At 42.5% G+C, this 27,267-nt stretch overlaps 1 protein-coding gene across 8 annotated transcripts in view; it reads right to left on the bottom strand.

Moving 5' to 3' along the window:
- TRPM3 (transient receptor potential cation channel subfamily M member 3) overlaps positions 1 to 27,267 on the bottom strand; it is a 637,712-nt gene that overhangs the window by 335,530 nt on the left and 274,915 nt on the right. Inside the window, exon 1 of one of the 8 annotated variants that reach the window (XM_083186085.1) lies at positions 9,179 to 9,633. The exons of 5 other annotated variants lie outside the window; for them this stretch is intronic. In XM_083186085.1, the coding sequence (XP_083042211.1) occupies positions 9,179 to 9,268 (90 nt within the window). In that variant the 5' untranslated portion in view covers positions 9,269 to 9,633. Of the gene's footprint in view, positions 1 to 9,178; positions 9,634 to 27,267 lie in introns of those variants that run through there. 2 more of the 8 variants (XM_083186087.1, XM_083186090.1) reach the window with 2 other exon arrangements.

Below are 27,267 nucleotides of genomic sequence, written 5' to 3' on the forward strand. Positions count from 1 at the left end.
ACCGCCCTACAGTGGGTGGCGCCCTAGGCAAATTCCTAAAGCTGCCTAGTGGTGGCACCGTCCCTGACTACCGGCAACCCCTTGCATACATATTCTCAACTAGCACGGTTCTGTCTTCTCTGCAGCATACCATTACCTGACTCTTTCATACAATGACATATATCTACACACAGTGATGTCGAAAGGGGGGTACTTTTTACCCGGGTCTGATGGAGGGGTCCAGGTCCCATTCCCACCCTCCCTTGTTGCAGGAAGCCGAGCAGTGGGAGAGAGAAGAACAGGCTACCGTTGCAGCACAGCCACTCTCCCCAGCTCAGCCCACGCTGCTCAGTGCTGTATGCTGAGCTGGGGATAGAGAGAGGCTGCTGCAGTGGCAGGCTGTCCTGTCTCTGAGCGGGTGTCCCACCTGCAGCCTGATTGCCCGTGCTAATCATTTTTAGGGGCATGGCAACACCCCACCCCATTGGCCATGCCCCTTATCTTTACTTGCACCCGGCACCGCTTTCTGCATCCCTGTCTACACCTACAGTAAACGAATAGGGGGATAAATAAAGTGGGGCTGCATCACAGTCTAAAAATCAAATAGGGGAGCCATGCCAACTTCCACCCCAAGCGCTTCCAAACATGGCCAGACGAAATTCACTAGCAGTTGAATATTGGACCCCAACACTGGAATTGCCACTAGATTAATATGATTGTTATAAATTAATCGAAATATTGCAATTTTGTTATTGCAAAATGGTGCCTTAATATTTTGTGCTAAGGTTACATTCCCCACATGTGCCGCCTAGTTTTGCTATGCATTGGAGAGAGATAGCTCCTAACTGAGATGTTACAGGTTATATTTGAAAATATGGAACTTAGGTGCTAATTGTCTAATACTTTATCTCTCTAAAAGGCTTAGAAAAAATACCTCCAGATTGTTATGTTTTGATTATTTCCTACCCATTAATATTATTTCTATTTTTTTTTTTTTCATTTCACATTTGACAACACAGTGAAAGTAAATTGTTGGTCATAGGCCCTTATTCTGGTTCACTCACAAAGGCAAATTCCTTCTCAAATGGACAAACCATGTGCACTGCAGGTGGGGCAAATGTAATATGTGCAGAGAGTTACATTTTGGGGAGTTATTTTGTTTCTGTGCAGGGAAAATACTGACTGCCGTATTTTTACACTGCAATATAGATCTCACTTTGAAGTAAATCCCCACCCAAATCGAATTTTCTCTGCACAAGTTACATGTGCCCCCCCTGCAGTGCACATGGTTTTGTCCATTTGAGAAGGAATTTGCCTTTGTGAGTGAACCAGAATAAGGGCCATATTTAAGAGTGTGCGATTTTGTAAAATCAAAACTGTTCATGTCATTCCACTAGAACTGTTCAAATGTTAATGGTATGTTGATGAATCACATAATTATGTAGCTCATATCATCAAAGCAATTAACTGCAAATTGTTTGGATTACAATTTTGGCCATAATAACTACTACTTTGTTTACTTGTGTGTTTAGATCTGTGTTCACTGTGCCTACTGGGAAATCTAGTCTTGGCTATCCTAATACATAACCTGGGCCAGAATATATTGCCTGTAATCCTTCCGAGATAGATTTTGGTTCTGCACAATACTGTTTACATCTACACTAAAGGCCGATACACACTGGGAGAAATTGAGCTGAATGCGGCTCAGTTTTGTCATTTCAGCTCAAAAGCCGCCCAGTGTTTACGGGACAGTGATGAGAGGTGAGCGCTGGTGCGCGTTCCGGCATCATTGCCGGCGACCGCCACTCACCTGCTGGTGTAACTAGCATATGAGTGACATGGTGGACAGCATCCTGCTATGGAAAGTTGTCCACACCAAGTGAAATTCGCTAGCAAGGGGGAAGAGCGTTTAGTGTCTAAGCGATTTTCAGGCAGGAGATTTTCACACCATCTCTGTCCATACGTTCTGGACAAAATCACCCAGTGCATATGGACCTTAAGACATTCTGCCCAGATCATTATGTATATGCTGCTATAAATTGGCAACAGGTGCCTTTAAATTAGACTTACCACACTATCCCTTTAAATAGGGATTCTCATGAATTACACAGGTTCTATGGCTTGCAGACTTCAAGGTTTCATTTCTCCTAGTTTTAATCAGTCACAGAACCTGTGTAATTCATGAGTATCCCAGTTTAAAGGCATAGTATGGTAAGCCTATCTTAGATTGTACTATACTTGCCTACTCACCCGCATCCTGTGGGAGACACCTGGGTTTTATATTTTTGGTAGTCCCTTACAGCCACGGAAGTGTGGTAACCCCCTGCATTTTGCCTAGTCCTAGCGAAGTGGGCAAAATGAGGAGATAAAGAGATTAATGCCCCATACACACAGTGCGATTCAGGGTCACTTTGTCGCATTCGATCCCGATTCAATGCGGATGCGCGCTACTGTTCAGTCTATTTCAAATAGAAAAATAGACTGCAGTCAAGACTATATAGTACAGATGTATTACAGATATGTAATATGATATGATATAGTCAAAATCTAATCAGGATTGAATAGAAAAGGAATTGCACCATGTGCAGGGGCGCAAAACTACAGTCCTGGTGAAGGAGGGCGGGGCCTAATTATGCAATTCTAAGCTAATGGCACCATTTTAACCTACCCCTATGCATGACGCTTGACACTCCAATAAGGGAGCCTTATGTGCTACAAAAAATATATTTTCAGTTTCAATAAAAATAAAATGAACATACAATCATGAAATGTATTATATACATTACATGATATATGCTGTAAAATGACACATTGTACCCTTTTCAGGTCCGTTCGCAGGCCGGCGGGCGTTCGCATGTTTTTGCATTGCGCATGCTCATTTCTGCGCATGTGCATGTACTTGGTGCGTGCATCCACGGTGACCAAACTGGTCACTGGGTGCAGGCACCCATGCTTGCGAACGGTGGGCAGGGGCGGCGGGCTGGACCATTAGCATATGGGAACGCCCAGCATTTCATGGGCATTTCCAGGAGAATGCTGGGCATTCTCATGGTAATAGGTAGATGACACGGGTGTGCTCAAAGCAACCTTACATATGTGTGCACATTCAACATCATTCGATGGTCGCCAACCATCGAATGATGTGGGTGTTACCCCGCAGGCTGTGAACGGATGTGTATGTAAAACATCCATTCGCAGCCAGTGTGAATGTACGCACCTTGCGAATGGTGGGCCGGCATACCACCATTTGCAGGGCGGGGCAGTGTCCCATGGCGGGGGGGGGCAGTTGCGAGTCTCCCCCTGTCACTCATGAAGAGACGCACAGCGTCTATTACTGCAGCTGGAGGGGCTGGGGGCATAGCCAGCAGCTTATGGAGCTGCTGGACATGCCCCGACAGAGGAAAAAAGGGGGCATGGCCTCGTGGCAGTGCCGCAAGCACAGGTCACGCCCCTTTACCACTAGGCCTATGGCACTGTCCTTCTTTTGGACATTCACATGTTGGGAGGTATGCATTAACTGCAATTATATAAAAAGGTACTTATGTATTTGCAGGGCGCCCAGTACGCTCTTGGCATACTGAGCTATTCTTCGTAGTGAAATCGCATTGCACGCCGTGTATAGAGCCGTGAAATGTGATGCAATGTCCCTTTAGTTAATATTAGGTGCTTATACAATGAAATATCGCATGGGATCGCACGACACCATACACACCGTGCGATCCGATGCAATACGATATTTCATTGTATGGCCACCCATGCAATGAGATATGATGGGTGCTTCATTGTGGAAGCACCCATGTTTTTTTTTTTGCACACCCCCAGTATCCATGCCACCCTAAATTGGCGTGGAGTTGATTTCATAAAGTGCCCGAGCCCGAAGAGTGGCGAGCACAGCGAGCCCCGCGAGGGAACGAGGATTACTTTATATGTATTCCGCGTCCCCACGTGGGGCTCGCTGCACTCGCCACTCTTTGGGCTCGGTGGCTCGCCACACTATATAAATTCACCTCCACGCCGACGTGGATAGTGGGGGTATGAAAAGGTCGGGAGGACACATTCCACTGCCCCTCTAAACAGTAGGGACACGATGCTCCTCGTCACGTGCAGCTTCTGTCTTGGCACCTCTGGGGTTTTGACTGCCAGGGGGGGCGTGAAATCGCATTGCACGCATCGCACGGCAAAAAAGTACCATGCGATGCAATGCGATTTCACTACGCCTACGTACGTATGCTAATTGGGCACCCGGTAAATACATAAGTACCTATAAAAATGCTCTGAAGAAGTTCAGATAATTTATATTAGTTGAAGTGAAAAAAGTTGTGACCATAGTAGTTCTTATTTTGAGATGAGATGTTTGTGTACTGAAAAACACCATAGGTTTGTGGATAGATGGCACACATCAAGCAGAACAACTCTAAGCTCTTGTGAGAAGCTTCTTGCAGCTTCATGTGTGGAAAGAGGTGCAAAAATCTCTTTTCTGTTTAGAACCTTTCATTCTCCTGATATGAAAGAAATCAATGTAATTTATAACTGACTCCCTTACCCTATACATGGTAATTATGTATATTTTAAGATTTGAGGCAAAATGAGATGCAGTCTGTTATGGAATTCCTTTGAGTCTGCCTGTATTTTTAAAGCTGCAATCAGTTTTTCCCTGCAAATGATTGCAGCTTCAAAAATATGGGCTTCTATTGAGCAAAGTGCATACAGAATGTTGCTACCAGATTGAGGCAGTACTACCATGGTGCAGCAAGTACAGTACACTGGGGCCCACTGTCACCTCCTCCTGTCACCTACTGTTTTTCCCTGTCACACTTTGCCTCTACCTGCCACCCTTTGCCATGTTGTCTATTGTGAACTTGGGATGGAGGAGGGGTGGCCAAATTATATTTTTGCACTCGGGCTCAACCACCCCCCCCAGTTCCACCACTGCTGCCTGAGGAATATCAATAAGCTGTGCACCAGGCCTATCCCATATCTTCTTCCATTAGACATAATGTGTGTGATATTGGGGGAAAAGTAGTAAGCCTTGGATAGTTATAAAGTTGAGAGAGAGATTAACCACTTTGGTGGCCTGCCCGAAAATTTTCCGGGCTCAGCTGCACTGCCGCAGCGGGCTGTCACGGAAAATTCTGGGCATACCACCAGTATGTAGGTGTTCACCACTGTCGTACCACCTCTAGGGGCACCCCCTCGTTGCTCCCCCCTCCTGTCGCTCCCCCCGCCCCTCCTGCAATCATAGCCGGAGCGCCCCTGCTGCTGCCCCCGCCACCATTTGTTGCAGTGAGCTGGTGCTGACAGTAGGCCCTACCTGGGAAAGTTTGGTGATTCCTATAGCTGAGGACCGGGGCTTTACCGTGTTGCTAGCCCCTCGGGAACCGGAGATACCACTGGGCAAACCTGGAACATTTACTCCATAGGATAACATGGGACCCACTAATTCCGCCCCCCACCCAGTTCCGACGGCTGCTGGCTCCCCCCTCCAGCATCCAAGACGTTTGCTTGATCTCATTCGAACCCAAATCGCCAGGCCTTCAATCTTATACCAGGCTAGTCTATGTGGGTCAATTGGTTTCAGAGCTATTGCGGGTAAACCGTTTTTTTATTTCTGAAATGTAATTTCATGAAAGTTCATGTTCTCCTAGAGCAGATTTCTCTGGACCCAAATGACCCAGTTTCATGGGACCAGCATCATTCAAATTCCCTCGAACGTTCTTTAATATGATACTGGTCTCATGTAAATGGGTCAATTTGTACTGAAGATATAGCCGGTTAAACAATATAGCTGGTTAAGGGGGGGGGGGGGGGTTCTCTCTACCCCTGACACCAGAAAATGTAGGGACTAGGCTGGTGGGAAAGGGGTCAACCCGGGAATGTCCCTGCATGATCCAGGGGCCATATTCCCGGGTAAGACCCTGCATTTTCTGGTGTGAAAGGGGTATTATTTTAAGTGGCCGGGACTTGCAGTGCTCTGAATACAGCTGGGCAGCCCCCCGCTCTCTGCCTGGCTGTCAATGGCTGTCACTTCTGCCCAGCAGCGGCTGTCCCCCAGTTTCTCCGAGCATGTATTCCTCCTTGGCAATGAGCATGTAATCCCACATGGCAATGCGCATGGAACCCCTGGCAATGAGCATGGGACCCCTGGCAATGAGCATGTAGGTAGTTTGAAATGTAATGGGCATTACGGCATAAATTTTTGACGTGCGCTCTCGGTGCCCAATGTCCCTGTTTATGAAGCATATTGTGAACTTTGGATTAATCTGTGTAGCATTATGTGAATTTTGGCTCAATCCGTGTAGCATTATAATACCTCCCAACAGGTCACTCTCCAGGAAGGACACAATGCTCTATTTCTGGACCTTCCTCTTAATATATGATTGCCATCACCTGTGGTGAAACACCTTTCTTATAAGTTAACTGTTTAAAACAGGTGATGGCAATCATACATTAAGAGAAAGGTCCAGGAGTAGAGCATTGTGTCCTTCCTGGAGAGGGTCATGTTGGGAGGTATGCATTATTTGAATTTTGGCTCAATCCGTTTGGCATTATGTGAATTTTGTCTCATTCCATTTGGCATCATGTGTAAGGGGCAAGTATAATGGGGTCTAGTATTTTGTTGCATAATGTATAGAAGTGGTATATGGTGTGTTACAATACACTCAATAACACGCCCCCTTTTCAGTGGCCACACACCCTTTTCTGGAGTACACGCACAGAACTGTAACCTTTACTTTTGATGCCAAGGTGGGCCTATTTTTAATCCCATTCCTGTCCTCTCTCTGCTCTCCTCCTCTCTCTCTCCGCTCTCTGAGCATGTACACTGGCACCACTAACACCCCCCTCCCACCCCCTCCCATCCCCTCTCCTGTCATGGTGCCACCCCGCTGTCATTTTCTCCTGGATCCGCCCCTGTCTGTCACTGATACAGGTTCATTGTGGCTGACGTCACAGAAACTCCCTGAAAATGCCTGGGCCCGCTTGTGTTTTTTCTGACATTCCCAGAAAACAGCAGGTTTTCACCTCTAAATGCCAACTTTCTGTCAGTCAACCTCCAGGCACATTGCATTTACAATCCATACGCAATATATCTTACTATTTGGGCTTGTGCAGCATGATGCGTACGGTATGCATGCGCAGTCATTCCATAATCGCTCGTTTTGTAAATTCACTGATCAGCTATCAACTCTGAATCAGGCCCAGTCAGAGTCTGTATAAATACAGTAAGAAGCTGATTGGCTCTTACTTTATCTCCACTGAATGGTTTAAGTTGGGTACTCACGAGACTACATAAAAACAATACGGATTTCCCTGGAAATCCCGACAAACGATATTGTGCGTACACACTAAGCGATTGTTAGTGGCCACATGCAATAGTATGCTGTTGTCAACAACATTGTAGACATTGAAATTCATGTAGTGTACAGATGACTTTGCTAGTGACCTGCGGGAGCTCACCTCATTACCGATATAATGCTGCACACTAATGTCGTTATGTCTGGTCGTTATCATGCATATTGTTTAAAATTGTCCCCAGTGTGTAACCACCTTTAGTAAATAGACCCCATATGTCATTTACTAAACACCCAAAATAACCTATAGTACATTAAGATGAACACAACATACTTTTGAAACCAGAAAATATAAATGTAATATGTCTTTATAGAGACTTTTCAGGGACTAAGTGCGCATCATTACTGCTGCATATCATCCTGCATGCCATAGTCTCCCCCACTCTTAATTCCTCTGCCTGATCACGCGTCCCCTGGAATAGCCTCTTGTCATTACTGTGCTGACATCTGTCAGAGAACGGGCATACACTACTTTGTCTGGCTGCTGTTCTGTAAATCTGTGGCTTACCACAAAACATCTCATGAAGAGTCAGCCCCTCATTGATACACATTTGTCTATCATACTGTATCTGTCACTGGAAACACTAGCAAGGTACAGTATACTGCTCTGTTGTACACAACAGCCTATAAAGTATGAATCCCAACGAGAGTGCGAGATGCTATGGGGAGGCACAATTATATAATATAATAACAACTGTGGAGAGTAACATTGTTCGTTATGCGCAGCGTTCATACAATGTCTCTGTGGTAGTCTGGTGTAGTGCTACTAACGTAATACGGTACATTATTATTATACATTACTACTGTATATACAGATGTAGCCATGTTCTGCTTCTCTGCGATGCATACGCACAGGCAGAAGCATCACGGCATGCTGCATGGCGCGCCGGGCTGTGAATAGTCACACCCAGTGATCGCCAATAAACTTTAATGCATGCGTATGCTTGCATCACGCACATCTCTTGCCGCACCAGCTATACCGTCATGGCTGCATCTATATATTTACGCAAAATTAGAATCTTTACCTATCAGATTTTTTATTTTCTTCACATCTTTCTTGCTTTCTGTTTTGTTGCTTTTTTAACGCCGGTTTCCAAAGCTATACTAATTTTACACTAGATTTCCATTTTCTAATATTGTTAAATATTTAATGACATGCGAGTGTTCAGTAAACAGATCATTATTTGTTGTTTCAGATGGAAGGGACTTGACAGTAAGATGAATTACATCACAGGTGTGTTGGTTGCAAAGAGGTGATGAAAAAAAAAATGGTTTCAATAAGGAATGAGTTTTCCAGCCTGCTCTGCTCCTATGTCATAAAGTATGATGTTCATCTTTCTGTTTTTTTAATTGTATTTTTCATATTGAAAAAAAGGAAGTGTTGTAGTAAGAGATAACCTAGTAGCCACATCCGATCCTTGCTGGTCACCTTGGGTTATAAAGAGTCCTAGGAAATAAGCATTCTATTAACTGTGACAGTCTTTTGTTCACTGTAAATGGAACCTCTAAGTATCCCTCTGTGACAAATGTCCCAAGGCAATAAAGAAATGCTTATGTTTTGCCAGACATTAAGCTGCAGCCTTTTATGACATCTAAATCCATCGCTACTGTGGCTCAGGGTGAGCAGCTATCAGGTTGGAACACAAGAGCATTGTTCTCCTTTTTACGCCAGTTTTAACCCTACTCACAATTGCCCAAACTAGCAGAAAAGCAAATCATCTGCTACATGCCCACACACATTTTCCTATCACATAGATCAAGAAAGTTAACACTAAACAGAGTGAAACACAGTTATACAGTGACATGTTAATTGTTCCCAATGACACGAGCATCCTTTTTTGCATTCATACCTTTAGAAGTCTGACAGAAGGGAGAAAGGCAGCGTGGCACAGCTTGCGAATGGTCCAGTTTAGAGGCCGTGGAGCATCAACTTGACTCATGACCCTTTTTAATATTCCACTGGGAAATTAAACCTTAAACCTTCAGAGATATCTAGAGAAGAAAAGAGCTCTTGCAAATCTGACATCCCATGGTCATCAGCATGTCTACACCAGCTTTGTAGCAATTCCTGCAGCTGATGCTCCCAGGAACTTGGAAGACTGGAAAAGTGGATTTTCTTTAGCTCCTGATCCTCCTTAAAAAAAAAAAAAAACAGCCTCCTGTCTTGAAGCAGCAGTGCTCATGCATACCAAATGTGGCTGAATGGAAGCAATCAGCCTGCTGCTCAGGGGAGGGATGCACGGTTTTGAACGAGAGGGGTAGCCTGCATAAAACAGGAATCTACCTCTTGCTGTCTTGTGTCTCTCTCCATCACCCCCTCCTCCTCCTCCTTCTCTTCACTGTTTCCAGTTACACATGCTGCTTATTTCTGTACACACATGCCATGTATTCTGACTGCATTAAACTGTATCTGGCTTGCTCTTTATGTGTTTTCCTATATCTGTGTTTTACAATGTGATTTGGCTGAGATCCATTTATGATCCAAAATGGGTTATACACTGCGTCTCATTAAGCTACGAAATGCCAGATCAAATATTTATATACATGAATTAAGGCTACTGCAGCTTGTTGCAGTGCAAAATTCTGTGTGTGTGTCTATCTATCTATCTATCTATCTATCTATCTATCTATCTATCTATCTATCTATCTATCTATCTATCTATCTACAGTATCTATCTATCTATCTATCTATCTATCTATCTATCTATCTATCTATCTATCTATCTATCTATCTATCTCATGTGTAGTGATACCTATTTTCACAATGTTATGCAGTAAAAGGATGTAAGTGTACTGCATTTATAATTCACATTTAAAATGTATTCTGAAAAGCTGTCATCATAATATATACATAAATACGTGTGTGTGTGTGTGTGTGTGTGTGTGTGTGAGAGAGAGAGTGTTTTAGTGCATACGGTATATGTTGACGGTAACTAATTCATCTACCAGAATGAATTAACAAAAAGCTCCTAAATAATGCATTGAAAATAATTAGTGGCCTATTAAGCTCCGTTTTGCATAAAATGTCCACATAAAGTTTCCCAGAATTTATGATGATGGTAACACAGTAGATATCTCTATATACACCCATGGCTGCTTGCACAGTACTCTGCTGATCACTTAAGTATGATCACTTAAGTAGGTGTCCCTACATTAACTTTTTGACACATATGTTGTCATAAATTAGATATTAAACATTTATGAGGGCATGGATAAATATGAACATTTTAGAGGTGACAGTAGCAGAAGAGATGCAGTATAATAGAAATAACACATAAGGGTCCAATAAATGAGTGTATTTATAGGTAATTGGTATTTAGGAACCAAGTTTACAGTCTCGGAAGCTGATATGGGTGACACTTATGGGTGACCTCAGCAGTGGTGGTGGGGAGCCATCAAACCAATGCACATGTTCAGTGATTACTGACATGACCTGAATGTGTCCTAAATAGCAGAACAACAGATCCTGCACTGAGAACAGGACTGTACTGCTGAAAGCTGGGAGCTATGGGCTAAGAAATAAAAATTGTGTCCATTAATATTGTAAAATTTGTCAAGGTACAAAATGATTCTGATATCCTAATCCTGGTATGCTGCCGTATAAGTGATTAATGTTTGCTACTGTGGTTTAATAATAGCAAGATGAATCACTGCTGATTATTTCCCATCGCATCAGTATGTAAAAATCTCTGGAACATGACAAAAGTCTCACATGGACAGCCAAGAGATATGGATATTGGAAAAGATTTACCGTAATTGGCAGATAATATATTAATTCATATTGGATTACTAAATAATTATCATAGTGCAGGTTAAAGGATCGCATATTTGTACCTACACTTTATACCTTGCTTCAGGGAGTTAAGACGGATGTATATGACAAGCTTGCAATGACTCTATTTGCATCAACAAATGTGCAGGGAAAATATATAATGGCACTTACTGTACTGTATGTGCCTATTTATCAATGTGTTTGGTCCTATAAGTCAAGTGCAAATACTGTGGGCTGATTCAGAGGTGGAAATAGACACTGCCGCATCAGCTTTGTTTGGTGGTCGTCTGTCTGTGACTTTTAACAAATGCTGCTATAAAGTCCTTCCCAGGTGTATATCCATGTGTCTGAATGCACAAGGACTGATGTTCCCGCCGTCAGCATCCATAGATGCAAAAATATTGTTTGGTGCATCTCAGATCATCTAACTTGAACCAATCAATATGGCAGGTGCAGATTTATATCTAGGTATGGCCTCCACTGTGAATGATGAAGTGTCCATGTATGCAAGAACACATGCAAACACTTCCATAAGATGGACCGGTACTTGTTTCCTAGCACGGCTCCACCGATTTTGATTGCATCCATCGGTTCGGAAAAATTGCGTCGATCGCATCGCATGCCAACCAAATCGCATGCGATGCGATGGACGCGATCAACCCGATTTTTACATTGGTATCAATGTAAAATGGTCCCTGAGACCCAATTTTGCATTGATTTCAATGTAAAAAGCCCCCAAACCCCCCATTTTAATACCAAACCCCCCTCATATTTGAAATGCCCCCCCCCCCCATTGTTAATGCGAGCGCAGAGGGGCCCGCGAGGGGCGGCGGTACGCGTCCTCCGACCTTTTCATACCCCCACTAACCACGTCGGCGTGGAGTGGTTCTTATAAAGTGTGGCGAGGGGACGCGCATAACTTCACAGGTATACGTGTCCCCTCGAGGGGCTCGCTGCGATCCCCACGCTTCGGGCTCGGTGGCTCTCTGCGCATGCCACACTTTATAAAATCAAGTCCACGACGACGTGGATAGTACTGGTATGAAAAGGTCGTAGGACGCCTACCGCCGCCCCTCGCGGTCTCGCTGCGCTCGCCACGCTTCTGGTTGGCATCAATAGCGGGGTGGCGTTAATAATAACGGGGGCATTAAACATACTTTACAACTATATTCAATGTGAAATGGGCTATATTGGCCCATTTCACATTGTCACCTATGTAAAATCGCGTTGATCGCATTGCCGATTGACCGACGCGATCAAACCGGTTTTCACTTTAAAAATAATTTAACATTAAAGTCTATGGAAAAATCGCGTTGATCGCGTCAGTCCCATCATGGCCCCTTATTAAGGGCCACGATGGATGCGATCAACGCGATTTTCTCTTTCACCGGCAAATTAGCTGGTGATTGACAGAAAATCGGGTCCATCGCGTTGATTGTATGCCTTAAGTACCTTAAAGTTAAGGCATACAATCAACGAGATGGGCGCCGTGCTAGGAAACAAGTACCGATGGACCATCTGCGTGTGACTGTATAGCCACTAAGTCACTGCTCAGGAACACCCACTACTGTTCCCAGACATTTCTGATATTGTGCGTCTCAATTGCCTTTGTGCGTACACACCATGTAACGCACAGTAATAAAACAATCGCTCAGCTCCATGAACATTGATATTTTTGTGCAATTCTGTATCAGGCCCCATGTGTTACGGCGATTGGTCCTTAGTACATTTTCTGGAAATGGCATTCGAAATAGCCGCAATAAGCAGTGGCGAGGCATGTTAGATTTAATGCATTACAGCAATGTTGGTTGTAATTTACTAAACATTGTTTTAGGTCGGTTTGGAGTTTTTGGTGAATAAAAATGCTATTTAGCAAATTTGCAATTTACAAAGGATTCATTCACTTGGATGACAAATGTCAAATGCGGTATATTACCATAACATTGGTAACTATCATTGGAGTTTGACAATTTCCTAAGATTCTTTTTTTTGTCAAGTTCTCATGAAACAAAAATTTTTTTTTTTTGCCTAAGACCAGTGCTATTTTTCAGCAGGCTCCAGCAGGAACTGAGGGCCTTATTCTAGTTCACTCTTTCTGACAAAATCCTTCTTAGATGGACAAAACCATGTGCACTGCAGGGGGACAGATTTAAAATGTGCAGAGAGAATTAGATTTGGGTGAGTCATTTTGTTTCTGTGCAGGGTAAATACAACTGCTTTATTTTTACACTGCAATATAGATCTCACTTTGAAGTAAAACCCCACCCAAATCTAATTCTCTCTGCAGAAGTAACACCTGCCCCACCTGCAGTGCACATGGTTTTGTCCATCTAAGAAGTATTTTGTCAGAAAGAGTGAACTAGAATAAGGGCCTCAGTTCCTGCTGGAGCCTGCTGAAAAATAGCACTGCTTAAGACCATAACAAAATGACACAATTATAGTGTCAAAGTTACAATTCAATGCTCTACTACCAAAAAGCAACACATGCAAATCATCTGCAGCACCCACTTTCTGCTCAAAACCACTGCAAAGGCAGGTTATGGTATAGCCTGAATGCAGGTAGTGATTTCATGTGGCTTACATCAGCTGACTGAAAGGGCCTAGAACAGTCATTCCCAACCTTGGTCCTCAAGGCAAACTAACAGTCCACATTTTTGGCGATATCTATGTTTGAGGTTAGGTGATTTAATTAGTACCACAGTTTCTTTAATTTAAGCATCTGTACTGAAGCCTGGATATCACTAAAACATGCACAGTTATTGTGCCTTGAGGACCGAGGTTGGGAAAACCTGGCCTAGATGCAAGAAGCAAAATAGAGGAAGCACCAGGTAGAGGTGCAGCATTGCCTACGTAGGGCTAGATTTTTCTGTGAGCAGTTGAATCTAATGATGAGGTAATATAAATGTCCCGCCTCAATTGAAACAACATAATGGAATGGTGCGAAATGACGGCGGGATTACATTTGTGTCTTGTGACGCATTCTAATTCAAATTCTGCAGCGACTTTCCATATGGAAATACCAACATTGACACAAATCGCACACACCATAATGCAACTAAATGCATAATTTAAAAGACAAAGATGCAAGTGCTTTTTGTTCTAGCGATTAGTAACAATTAAAGGCGATTTTGTTAAATAGTCCAAAAATAATTTTTAGTAAATTACCCCCTTATTGTTAAATAGGCCTCTGTGCTACTTGCACTGCACTCAAAGTAGTGTTTTACCTGATCTGGTCGCAAATGATGTGACCAATCAGATACACAGCATGGACGGCGGCAGGAAGAGAATCTTCTCGCAGCTGCTGCTTTCAGAGGTAACTCCGGGTCACTCTGCACCTTCCCCTTCCCTGCACCCTCCCCGAGTGACCCCTCCACCAAGTGGTTGCAGACATTAGAAACCACTGGGGGAAAGTAAATTCCAACCTCAGATAAGCACCAGCTGGGAAAATTAAAGCTATGTTACTGAGAGTCGGTTGCAGTCCATGAATGTGCTGGCTACACTGTGACTGGCAGCAATGTTCCTCTCTCTGGGGCTGCTAGACCTAAAGGGAAACAATACCTTGCTGATTGTCAGCCCTAGCAGGCTTTTATGGGCTGCAGCTGATGCAGTCCATATAATCCAGGGTTTTACGCTTGTGTAGTCAAGCGTCTGCTTATGTTTATGCCTGCCAGATCAAATGTGTGTGCTGGGACCTGGCTGTATTCTCGCGGCCTCCTCCTCTCCAAAATGGGTAGTGCCCCCCCCCCCCCCCCCCCCCCCAAAAAAAGCAGTAACTGCTGTACAGTAACAATAAATGGACCATGGATTTAAGATTTATGCAATAAGGCTGCATTGTCATACACTTTAATCTGTCACTCATTAAAATAATGTAGAAGGAAACATCTCACACTTGAATGATTTACTTTAGTTCAAAACATTTGCTTATTTTGCCTTCTATATTATGTTTTAATTGGATGTAGTTCAGGTGAAACAACAGTAAGTATTTGTTAGGCACAGATTTATCTCCAACTAGTACATTTAAAGCTTGATTATTAAGATAGAAAAGCATGAATTTCTCATTCTGGAGGCAGATCGAATTTTTCTATCAAAGTAATTAGTAAAATAATAATGAAGAACACTGTGCACAATGCTGTGAATAACTAAATCAAGCTTCTCTGCTGGACTGTATGTGTGCCGTGTACCAAATAATCCACAGTTGTTGTATCTGTAACAGCAAAATAGATAATGTTTGCTTACATGGAATTATTGTAAACATTACGAACAGCAGAACACATGAGGATTCAATATGTATTTTCCCAAGAGGGAAACCTCTAATAATTGTCGAGTTCATCACAAATACAGTCTTCACTATGATTGTATCCATGACAACCTACATTTTACAGGTTCAATTCAAGATTGCTGTTTCACCACGGATTACTTATGACTTGTAAAAAAAATTGAACATGATGAAATAGTTGGCATTCCTTCACTGCTGTACTTTATTTAGTACAGTAGGTCATTGTACTTTTACAATATTCAGAGTACTCCGAGGAAATTCAGCAATCATGACAGCGTGAAATGCTTTGAACTAAGACCTGTCAAGTGCGAGAAAATACCTCTTCTAGAAGTGTCTGTTGTCAGCATGTGCAGGCTTCTGGGTAACTTTAATGAGTGAAGCTGAACTAAAGAAGTTTGTATTATAAATGTCAGTTAAGCAGTAAAATACAATATGGAACATTACTTGGTGCTAATTAATATGTTTTTCAATTCAAAATCATGTATTTTTATCATGATGAATTGTGATTTGTTCCAGATGTGCAAATGGATTTTACAGGCAGGTGACTATAGAACATATTGTAATAGCCTAAATTACACTTGTATACAAATCTATTCTAAAAAAAAAAAAAAAATTGCATATATTGGGGGAGATTCTCTAAACTAAAAATGCAGTAAAAACCCTGTTATCAGGGTTTTTACCGCATTTTGGTTACCGTGACGGGGGCATCGGCAAAATCTGGTGATGACCCATAGAAGCCTATGGGCTTCTAACGTGACCCCCCGCCACCCCACACCGACCCCCCCTCACCTGTGTCCGGGCAGCACAGAGCTGTGCTGCCCGGACCTGTGACCTCCTCCTCCCTGCACTGTACATCCTCTTCCGGGTGCAGGGAGGAGAGCCAGCCCCCCCTCCAGCAGCATCCACGCCAGGTCACCGCAAAAGACATCTCTTAACGCAAGAGCTGTCTTTTGTCATAATTATTGCATATGTTAGATCATATGTGATAATTATGTTTGCGGTAGCTGGCGATGGGCGGCGGTATGGGGGCGCGGATTTTAGAGCATCCCCCCACAGTCTTATATTGCTGAAAATGCAAGGCAGGCTGGGGCAAGCATATTGGAGGAAGATAACATTTGAAAGGGTGGGGGGCCCCAGAGATATCAGTGTATGGGTCCCCAAGATTTCTGTTGCCGGCCCTGGAGGCAACAGCAGGGTAGCAGAGCAAGGAGAGCACCTCTCTAGCCAAGTACCTCCCTCTTTTGCATACTCTGCTGAGCGAGTAGTGCTGACTCTGAGTACATACTGTAGCTCTACCTGCACCATTTATCTAGTTTTTAATATCTGCAGGTGTCTTTCTGTCAGTGTTGTGTATTACAGCTCCTGCCCAAGACAGAGCAGTCAGCATATCTTTTGTGTATTTGCCTGCTTCACAGACTCCCATTGGCTAGTTACACAGCAGTCTGGGGGACAGACAGATAAAGAAATACACTGATTTCTATCCCCCAGGTACAGTGACTACACACAACGCTGATAGGCAGACACCAGTAAATTTTAAAACTAGAATAAAGGTGCAGTTAGAGTTATGTACTAACCGCCCCTCCCCCTTTGCTATCTGTGTTCTGCATTACAGCTCTCAAGGGAGAAATTGCCATTGGTCACAAGGGATATAGTGAGCAGGATGGCATTATGTAAATCAATATTCTTAACCTTCTCCTCTAACTTCAGTTTATATACAGACAGATTTGAGCATGTGGCCTACATATTTTCTGTAACCTCCACAGAGAATTTGATAAGGAGAAAATGTTTGGTACTTGTTTAGTTTCATGGCGGCAGCTCTACGTCCTAGTGCCCATTTGACCATGCCCATTTTTTGTTTGTGCATTGAGGCTGCACGCACTGAATACCTGCAGAGAAGCAAATCTACTACTTGTACTAACTTTGTAATAACAAACTTGGATTGAAAACGTGTGCTGTGGAGTCCCTGTACTGCAATGACCACCAAGCCAAGCAATATGGGAAATGGGCAATTACCTGGACATATCAGCAATAAAGTAGGAAAAGTGGGATTGAGTCTCTATCTTAATTATTATTTTATGTCTTTTACAGTTGAATTACTGGGCCTTATACAGAGATGTCTGCAATGCTGATTTTGTATGCAGTGGAGTTATTCTGTGGCAGTGCGCATGTATGGAGACACCGGTTGTAGTAATTGACTGCAATTCTGTACGCAGTGATGAATTCTGTATGCCGTGCACCTCAGCTCTGTCAGCCAGTCTGCTCAGAGTTACTCAAAATGTTGACTGATGTGCTTCTGATAAGTGCACAAGTATTTGATCTGTTCAAGCAGGGGTGGATTGGGAGCTAAAATTCGTCCAGGAAAAAATTTGTAGAAGTGGCCCCAAGTGGGTGGCACCAATTCAATTGTAGATGGCACCAACAGCAAAATAGGCAGGATTAATGTATCAATACACATGTGTGGAAGCCATTGACAGTCTAGTGGATTCAGATCTTTAAGCTTCTGTGATTAACCACAAACCTCCACATTTCACATAATACCCTACACCTTCCCCATTGAGACTTAACACCAAAGCCTCTGTCAAGCATGCATGTCATCCATTAGCATAATCCCTGGATATCATTATTATTGCTACCCCTTCCCAAGTGGAGCCCAGAAACACCCCAGAAAGTGTTGCACCCCCAGATAGCACCCACTTCTGTCACAATGGATATAGATGGGCACCCACCTTAAGTGAGAATTTGCAGCATCGGGTACTCTGCTTTGGGAAATGGCAAAGGCTGTTTGTATGGGATACAAGAGGGGGATAGGGCCATTACTCTGGACAGGGCCACAATGTCACTGGCTGGCAGGTGGCCTCACAGTGAAAAATCCACATCGACCTTTTGACGGTCAGCATTCCCCATGTTGACCTAATGCTTGTGTCGACCTAATGACCCTGTTGACCTTATGACCCTGTCGATCTTTTCAGTGCGTCAAGCTAAGGTCTGTCAACCTTTAGTGGTCAACCTAATGCATGTCGACCTTTCTGTGATCAACCCAATGATCAAACCCACAACAACTATGAGCAGATTTAATGGTTTATGCCGGAGTTCCTCTTGGTTACTTTCTGTGATATTTTGCCCTGTTTGATCCCAGCCATACTGCATAAATATCATATACCGGACTGCCACTAAGCAAAGCAGATAAGCTGTTGTTTGTGAAAGGATCATAACAGGTGAACAAAACAATCACTTTCTGCTTGCAAAATGTAGCTTATACCGCTTTCAGTTTTCAGATCATCGTGGCTACATCCGGGCAGCTAGTGCGGTTTGGCACAGCTGTCTCGTAAGTGGTGGACTCTGCTATCATTTCAGAACACAAGGTCATCCCTGCCTCTCTAAGGTAAGTACCAGGTCCCTCAGGCAGTGCAGTCCACCCTGCTCTGTGCACTGAGCCATTCACCCAACATTGCCCATAATGGTCTGCAGGAGGGCCAAGGGATAACTCAGTGCTGGTTTGGGTAGCAGTGGCCTATTAGTCCTCAGGGGCATCAATGGTAGTTCTGCCTCTGTATACACACACATGTGCCAGCCTCCCCAGTGTGGGGGAGTGCTTAGTGGCTGATCCCTGTGGATGGGTTCATCATTTCAAGGTATGTGCTGCCACAGGGCCCTGTACCATCTACTTCATCCTCTGATAATCCTGCCCTGTGTCCATATTTTGACTGGCTTTTAACTAGTCATGTAATAAGTAGACAATTTAGGTTTACTTTTTTTGGTTATTGGATAAAGGTTTAAACAATATTTTTTGTACGTCACGAAAAATCAGTGATGATGAATGCATTCCACATATATATGTATAGACTCCAGTTGAAATATAGGTTAAACAAAAACTGATTCTGTTCCTACTGTAGCTCAGTAATTGTCACTCCACCGTGGGACCATGAATACATTAATCTGTGAAGCTAATGATGAATGATATGATTTATTGCTGGCTGGTGGTCACATTATACAGTACTTTGTCTTACCCGAAGTCAGTCTTCAAACTAGCCTCTTAATTAAACAAAAAAATTGTGCAGTGTTATGTCTTCTTTAGAGGTCACCATTGCACATTTCTTGTAACAGAGTCTGAACATAATTTACAGGGTAACTATACTGTAGTTACAATATGATGTACAATGCTTTATGATAATGTACAGTATAATCATACCACAATGGACCGAATTGTGCCACATGGGGTAAAATCTGTTCAATTAACTAGCCATTGTCATTGCACTTTAAACCAGGTCTTAATGCACATAAACTCACTGATTCTGGAAAAGCTGTGGAATATAATGGGTTTCCCACACATTACAATCTGAATTTATTTTAATGCCATTTTTTTCCAGCAAATTTCTGCAGAATGATCAACTAGCTGTGATCAAAACACCATGGCCAATTGGATTCCTCCCAATAACTGAGATGCCGGTCCCATGTGATCTACGACCAGATAAATCTTTACCATTAAAGGAGCATTACAAGTAGACTAGATAACTTCTCTTGCTGACCTTTTCAATCGCTCCATGATTCTCTGGTTGTTTTCTCCAGCTGGAACAGGTTCCACCCTGCATATTTGTTTCCATATAATCTTACAATAATTGAATTTGTCCAAACTGTTTGACCAGTTTTTGATAGCTGTTAGAAAAAAGTTACTCTGACTTTCATCTGTTCAAGACTCAGAAACTTGAAATGATTTATTGAGGCGAGAAGTATTACCTTTATCAATAAATCAAATATTCATATACAATGAAATCCTTATGCAGGAAGTACTTGGGAGTATAATTTTGGGAGAATTCTGCCATGGTAACTGACTGTTCCATGCCAACAGCTCCTCCCACAACCTGTCCCACAGTGCCTCCCACAACCTGCTCATACTGTATGAAGTTGTGTGTTTGTGGTGTCCACCTCACACGCCTCCCTCTGCATCACCACATTTCCAGCAGTAGTTACTGCTACACGTGTATAATGTCCACATGAACCCTTTGGCTCATATATGTGTGCGTGCCTCCCCAGCCACTTACCTCAGCCTATATTGCTGACATAGGGTAACCACCACCTGTCATTACTCCGGACAGTCCGGTAATTAAGACCAGTGTCTGGAGGGGTGGTATTTCCGGACTATACAATGTCCAGGAATAGGAAGCTAGTAGCTGCTTATTCCCGGACATTATATAGTCTGGGATCGTCACCCCTCCGGACTCCGGTCTTAATTACCGGACTGTGCAGGTGGTAACCCTACTCTGACCACTATATTCTATGGTGTAGATGTGCTAAAGCAATGCTTCTTCCTTTTCTCAATTACACAGAACCCAGTTACACAGCATAGAAAGGAAGAACTCTTAAAAGTATTGCAGCAGTTAATGGTAAGAAAGGCAAAGATAATACCAATAAGTATGCAAAAATAAATATAAAAATCAAATGATTACCAGATATTTAGAACAGTACAGTGATAGAAAATCCAGCTTTTACTTAGCATTTGAGGCAGGGGTGGTTTGCTGTCCCCAACCTGTGTCCCCCTTTCATGCAGAAAACCAAATAGCCTGGTCAAGAATTTGGACCCATCAATTTCCTGGTTTAACCCTATGAATAGAGTATTGTCATAGTTCATAAATTACTGAAGGTGTAAAGAAAGGGTTATATAATCCGAGATGACTATAATTTTAGCGACAATCATTTATAACTTGTTACAACAGCATGTGTAGAATGGATGATGTGGTATCTCCGTAAACACCATTAAACTCAATGCATCGCTTACAGAGTGTCTTTGCATATAGTGCTTTTAATCTTATCAATGCTATTGCAGTGTTTTTTTCAAAGGCCTGATTCCAGGTTCCAGGTGCCCTAGGCTAATACACATGTAGCTCCCCTAATAATGCTGCTAAACTTACGTGCATAGGCAGTCAATCAATTTTTTTTTAACCTTTTGATAAATAGATAACAATGGGCCTTATTCTGATCGGTGCGGATATTCCCGCATGCGGACGGACCGCCGATGTTGATCGTCTGCGCATGTGCAGAGGTCACTCTGCGCATGTGCAGGCGATTTCGCCGCACGGATTCTTTATACGCCGCACAGGGGGCGTAGAGGGGCGTGAGGGGCTACTTAGCCTCATTACCCTATGCATACGCCCCGCGTTTCATGGGCGTTCTCATGCAAACGCGGGGCGTATGCATGGTAATGAGGCCGTGACGCGTGGGTACGGGGCGGGCATCTGACATCGCCGGATGTCAGCTGCCCGCCCCCATACATGATTTCACACGGACAAGTGTCCGTGTGGTCTTGTGTTGCGGGACCTGGTGGAGCGTGCGGCCCTGCATTCGATGTTCGGCGACCATCGAATGCAGGGGCTGCTCCCAAGACGGAGGAGGCGTATCCCCGTCCAATTTCATGCGGATCGCCACATATCCGCGTACGGACGGCAGGTGGCGATCCGTATGGAAGGCGGGGATTCGCCTGCACGGTTGCGGCCGCATATTCTGATCGGGCCGCACCGATCAGAATAAGGCCCAATGAGATGAATTGCAAGCAGTCTATAGTATTCTATAGACATTCTAAAAAGTCCGTATACACTTTCCGATACCCTCCGCAGCCATATCAGCAAGTGCTGGAGGGGGATGAAGAAGGGGGGGGCGATGTTGGCTTCAGTAAGTTACATTGGCACAGCTAAGAATTTCGCCCTCCCACAGTACTTCAGGACAGGTGATGGCTAAGAAGCTGACAAGCATGGAATAAATGACCCCCCAGTATGATAAGCCTATTGGTTTGTCAGGCACTGTTTTTTTTTTCCTTACTTAACATCTATCTGTCTCTCTCTCTCTCTCTCTCTCTCTCACTTTCTCTATAGGCCTGTACTAAAATACACTTTAATAAGAACTGCTCCAAAAAAAGGATATTGTAAAGCATACACCAGTAATCATGTTGCCAATGGTACATGTACAGTATATGGTAAAACAGCAACACTTCCTTTTATTTCCATCAATCGTAGTTTTTCACCTTTTGATAAATAGATCCAAATTAGAGGAATTGCAAGCAGTCTACAGTATTCTATAGACATTGTAAAGGTCCATATACACATTCCGATACCCTCCGCAGCCATATCAGCAAGTGCTGACGGGGGACTAAGAGCACCTGGGGGAAAGGGGGGTAGGGACGGGACATGCTGCGCCCCATTAACGATATGCTCACAGACAACGGAGGGGGTAGCTATGACCTGCAGGAGCACTATCAGCCATCGAGCTGAGCATACACACTGGACAATATAATGAATGCTATTGCTCAGAAGTGCCAAAATGGGAGAGATTGCTCATTACATCACCTAGTGTGTATGGGGCTATGCTGTACACATCGTTACAGATGGAAATTGAGTCATACACGTTGATGAACATCAAAAGAAAAATAAACCCGAAAGCAATCTAAAGTGTAATTGGTTTGCAAACTAATTGCAACATTTCATTTACCTCTTTCCAATCTGCATTAGACACTTATTTTATGGCACTGTATTCACTATTTCAAGGCCCACACACAAGGTGAAGAGATGCAATGGTGTGAAACTAATGTGACTATGATTCAGAGCTCAATGGGGGAACACAGCAATATCAAAATAGTGTTTTTCCAAAAGGCTACAGTATTACAGTTTTACGGTTACAGTTTTAATACTTAAAATAGAAGGTCCTATGAATGTACAGTATGGAAATGTTATTTTAAAATTATCATTTTTATTAATAAATTATACAAAAGTACATTTGAACTGATTCACAGCCAATGAGTTGTAATATCATATGCAATGCCAGTATTTATTATTTTAACCCCTGCACAGCATCACTGCTGATATTTTACTTCAATTGCTTAAATGTTGTTGTTGTTTTTTGCGTTGTCCCATATACTGTACATTGAACAACTACTGTAAGGCACATGATAAAATGCTCTTTTGAGGTACCATACAGCTTGATTTCTACACAAGTGCCTTGACTTACACAGAGGTTATAAAGGAAGATGACAACAGAAGAGACGAAAATATTATCAGCCGATGAAAGAAGTGGGGCAGATTGCACAACCGTGTAGAGTGGAAAGAAAAAAGTTTGGTACCGTGTTAGCCAGTTGATAAGAAAAGTTTTATTGTTCCTCAGTGAGAAAAACAAAATAGCAATCTAGCAAATATGATACCTTTTAATGGCTAACAAAAATAAATGTTGTTAAAATGCAAGCTTTCGAGACTTCTTAGGTCTCTTCCTCAGGCATGGTATAACAAGGTGTGTGAAGAACCACATATATATACACAGCAGAGTAGGAACAAGATGTGATAGATGGACATTCTTAAGATCAAAACAAAACAAAATAACAGAATGAACTTGTAAATTGAGTCCTTAATTAGTTTGTAGATAAGTAGTGTGAAAGTTTTATTGTCTCTAAGTTGATGACAGACCAGAGTTAGAGCTCCGATGCCCTTTACTCTCTCTGGGACAGATTCCTCAGATGTTGTAGTGGGCCATAAATCCCTCGGATAGATTCAGTCCTGTGTTAAGGGTGTCAAACGTTGTCATTAATTTGTATTCCCAGACCCTCCTGTCTCTTTGTGATTTGAAATTTCCTTTTAGTATAATCACTTTCATATGATCCTGATTGTGCCCAGGACACAATCAGGATCATATGAAAGTGATTATACTAAAAGGAAATTTCAAATCACAAAGAGACAGGAGGGTCTGGGAATACAAATTAATGACAACGTTTGACACCCTTAACACAGGACTGAATCTATCCGAGGGATTTATGGCCCACTACAACATCTGAGGAATCTGTCCCAGAGAGAGTGAGGGCATCGGAGCTCTAACTCTGGTCTGTCATCAACTTAGAGACAATAAAACTTTCACACTACTTATCTACAAACTAATTAAGGACTCAATTTACAAGTTCATTCTGTTATTTTGTTTTGTTTTGATCTTAAGAATGTCCATCTATCACATCTTGTTCCTACTCTGCTGTGTATATATATGTGGTTCTTCACACACCTTGTTATACCATGCCTGAGGAAGAGACCTAAGAAGTCTCGAAAGCTTGCATTTTAACAACATTTATTTTTGTTAGCCATTAAAAGGTATCATATTTGCTAGATAGCTATTTTGTTTTTCTCACTGAGGAACAATAAAACTTTTCGTGTAGAGTGGAGAGCACTGAAAAAAATTTACTTTCATAAACAGGACAACCATCAGAAATTGTGGGGCCCAGGACTGTGAAACTAGGCAGGGCCCCCTTCCCCATTTCAAGCCCCCAGTGTGTCTGAGACCTCTGGTGTCCATAGCACTGATCACACTACTCAACCTCTACATTGCGTCATGGGAAATCTGAACTTTGTTTATGATAAATTATACTTTATAGACTCCAGTCCTGGGCCCCCTTTCTGCCTGGGACTGGAGGCCCCACAGTCCACATTCCCTTCCATACTCCACAGTCCCTGTTCATAAAAATCCAAACTAAAAACAATGCTAATGTAAGAAAAGAACGTATAATGATACATACTGTATCATTAAAACACAATGAATAAAAATGTGAATAAAAACAGCTACAGTGCTTCTTTTTTTTTTTTTTATCAGGCAAGAAAGCATTAGTTTGTGCATATATTAGGGCAAGGAAGAGAGGGTGGTGATATAAATCAATTTAAATAAGTAGATAACTACAAGTGAAATACTGTAAATTAAACCCCTTATCTGAAGTCTCTGGGCTCTGTATCTGTAGTTTTTCAAGGGAATGGGTCTCTAGAAAAAAATGGGCATTGGCCCAGAAGGCTGATAGCATATTAGCTATGGCACCAGAATAAAGAAGTATGATTTATAATGCTTTCTGAAATTGATACCATAAGGAGCTTATCTGTGTATAAGTAGAAACCCAATTCTTAGAGTAGCAATGCTCAGATATGGAGATTGAGACACATTTCTCCTATGCTGTGAATGCAATGCTAAACATAATTTTGTAAATGCAAAAACAATTATTAAAGGATTATTAAAAACTAAAGATGTGTCCTTATATAACTTACAGCTGTCGGTACAGCATAACATACAGTACAACAAGATTATTTGCTCCTATAAGGAAACAATCTTAAACTACATTTTCATAAGCTGGTGTTTTTTTGGGGGGGATGAGCATGCAGTTGCTGAGATGATAGGTACAGTAGTTAGTTATCCATCAATAGTGGATCCAGAGTGACCTCATTAGCAAAGGGGAGATGTATCCAGCATCTAAAGAGTGGAGAGATGGGCCTGCGGAGAAGTTGTCTACAGCAACGAAACTGCTTTCAGTTAGCATTTTCTAAATAGTTCTATAATATAATAAGTAGAAGCTGATTGGTTCATATGGGCAACTCCACTTCATACACCTTTTCCACAGATTGATCACAATCACCCTCTCCTAGGCAAACAGTGGGGACAGGATAGCGATCTTAATTGAATTGAAATTATCATTATCATCACTGAGAAAACTAATTTTTACAGACAAAATTATGATGTCCAAGAAATACTAGTGTAATGCGAACAGTAATCCATAAAATAACACACATAAAAGGTATATAATTAAAACAACAATCACAACACTTAATAGGCTAATAGTGTGTAATCGCATGCTCTCCCGTGTGAGCGCATATCGGCAGCCAGATAGGCAGCCAGATAGAGAGGGCAGGCAATACTATATAGTGCAGATCTGCACTATATAGTCTAAATTGTGCCCCTCTAGCATGTCGTGAGATGCGAGTCCCGATGCGATCTGATCGCGTCAGGACTCGCATCTCTCGGCAGTATCTGCCGTGTGTACACACCTTTAGATGTATCAAGCTTCAAAAAGAGAAAAAAAGGAGAGTAATAAATAACCAGCCAATAAGCTCTTACCTACGCTTTTTTCAAACCCAGCCTGTAACATGGAAGTTACAAGCTGATTGGATGGTTGTTTATTACTCTCGATTTTATCACTTTTGAAGCTTGATACCTCTGGCCCTTAATCACTTTTTCATTTAACATGTGAACAGTGGATGGGAGAGAACTATTTTGCAGGCGCCTTGTACATACCCTCAAACTTCTAAATCTTCTCTGTGGTGGAAGTTTCTCAAAAAAATACATAAAAGGGGTGGCTCGCATCTAATACAATATTCCTAGTTCTCTTTAAAACCCAATATCTATAAAGCTCCGGAATGGTTGGCAACTGCACTCCAATGATTTTACTTGCAGTATTAACAATACACTCTAAGATGGAACATTGGGATTTCATTATTTGAGATGCTATATTACAAGGCCATGTTAGGTTTGTCGTTACCTGAATGCCATAGAATTTTACTGATTGCACTATTTCTACTGTACTTCTGCTCCGTTAATGGACACTGGTACTTTTGGCTCCACTTGCTTCCTTGTAAAATCTACCACAAAGTCCTTTGTTTTCCCTTAATCTAATAAAATATTGTGTGAGGTGTCTTTATTAAATAAAGAATAAAAAATTTCTGTGCATGTCTGCAGATTTTGTACATTTGAGTCCAGCGTACCTTATTCAGTCTTGACTGTTTAATATTACTGCGCACACTCCATCTTTTCTCAACTCTTGTCTTTTATCTGTCTCAATCTGACTTGAGAGTCTCTGCGTATGTAAGGGTGATTGGAATTGGTGTGGATTAATGGGAAATGGGTGTAAGTGCAACTGTGGTTGCCATGTACAGTAGTTGCAATGAAAGTTTAGTAAGGGTGTTCTTTTTTTAGTCTGATGCTAAGACAAAAATTTCTCCCAAAAATACTCAAACTCTTCCTACTTCATTTCTGAATCTGGTGTATAGGTGATAATGATGATTGTGTCTAATTGACTGAAAACCAGAGGGGGGGGGGGGGGGGTCCAGGTGCCCAGAACC

This window comes from Crinia signifera, chromosome 1, assembly GCF_055691185.1.
Source record: "Crinia signifera chromosome 1, ASM5569118v1, whole genome shotgun sequence".
NCBI lineage: Eukaryota > Metazoa > Chordata > Amphibia > Anura > Myobatrachidae > Crinia > Crinia signifera.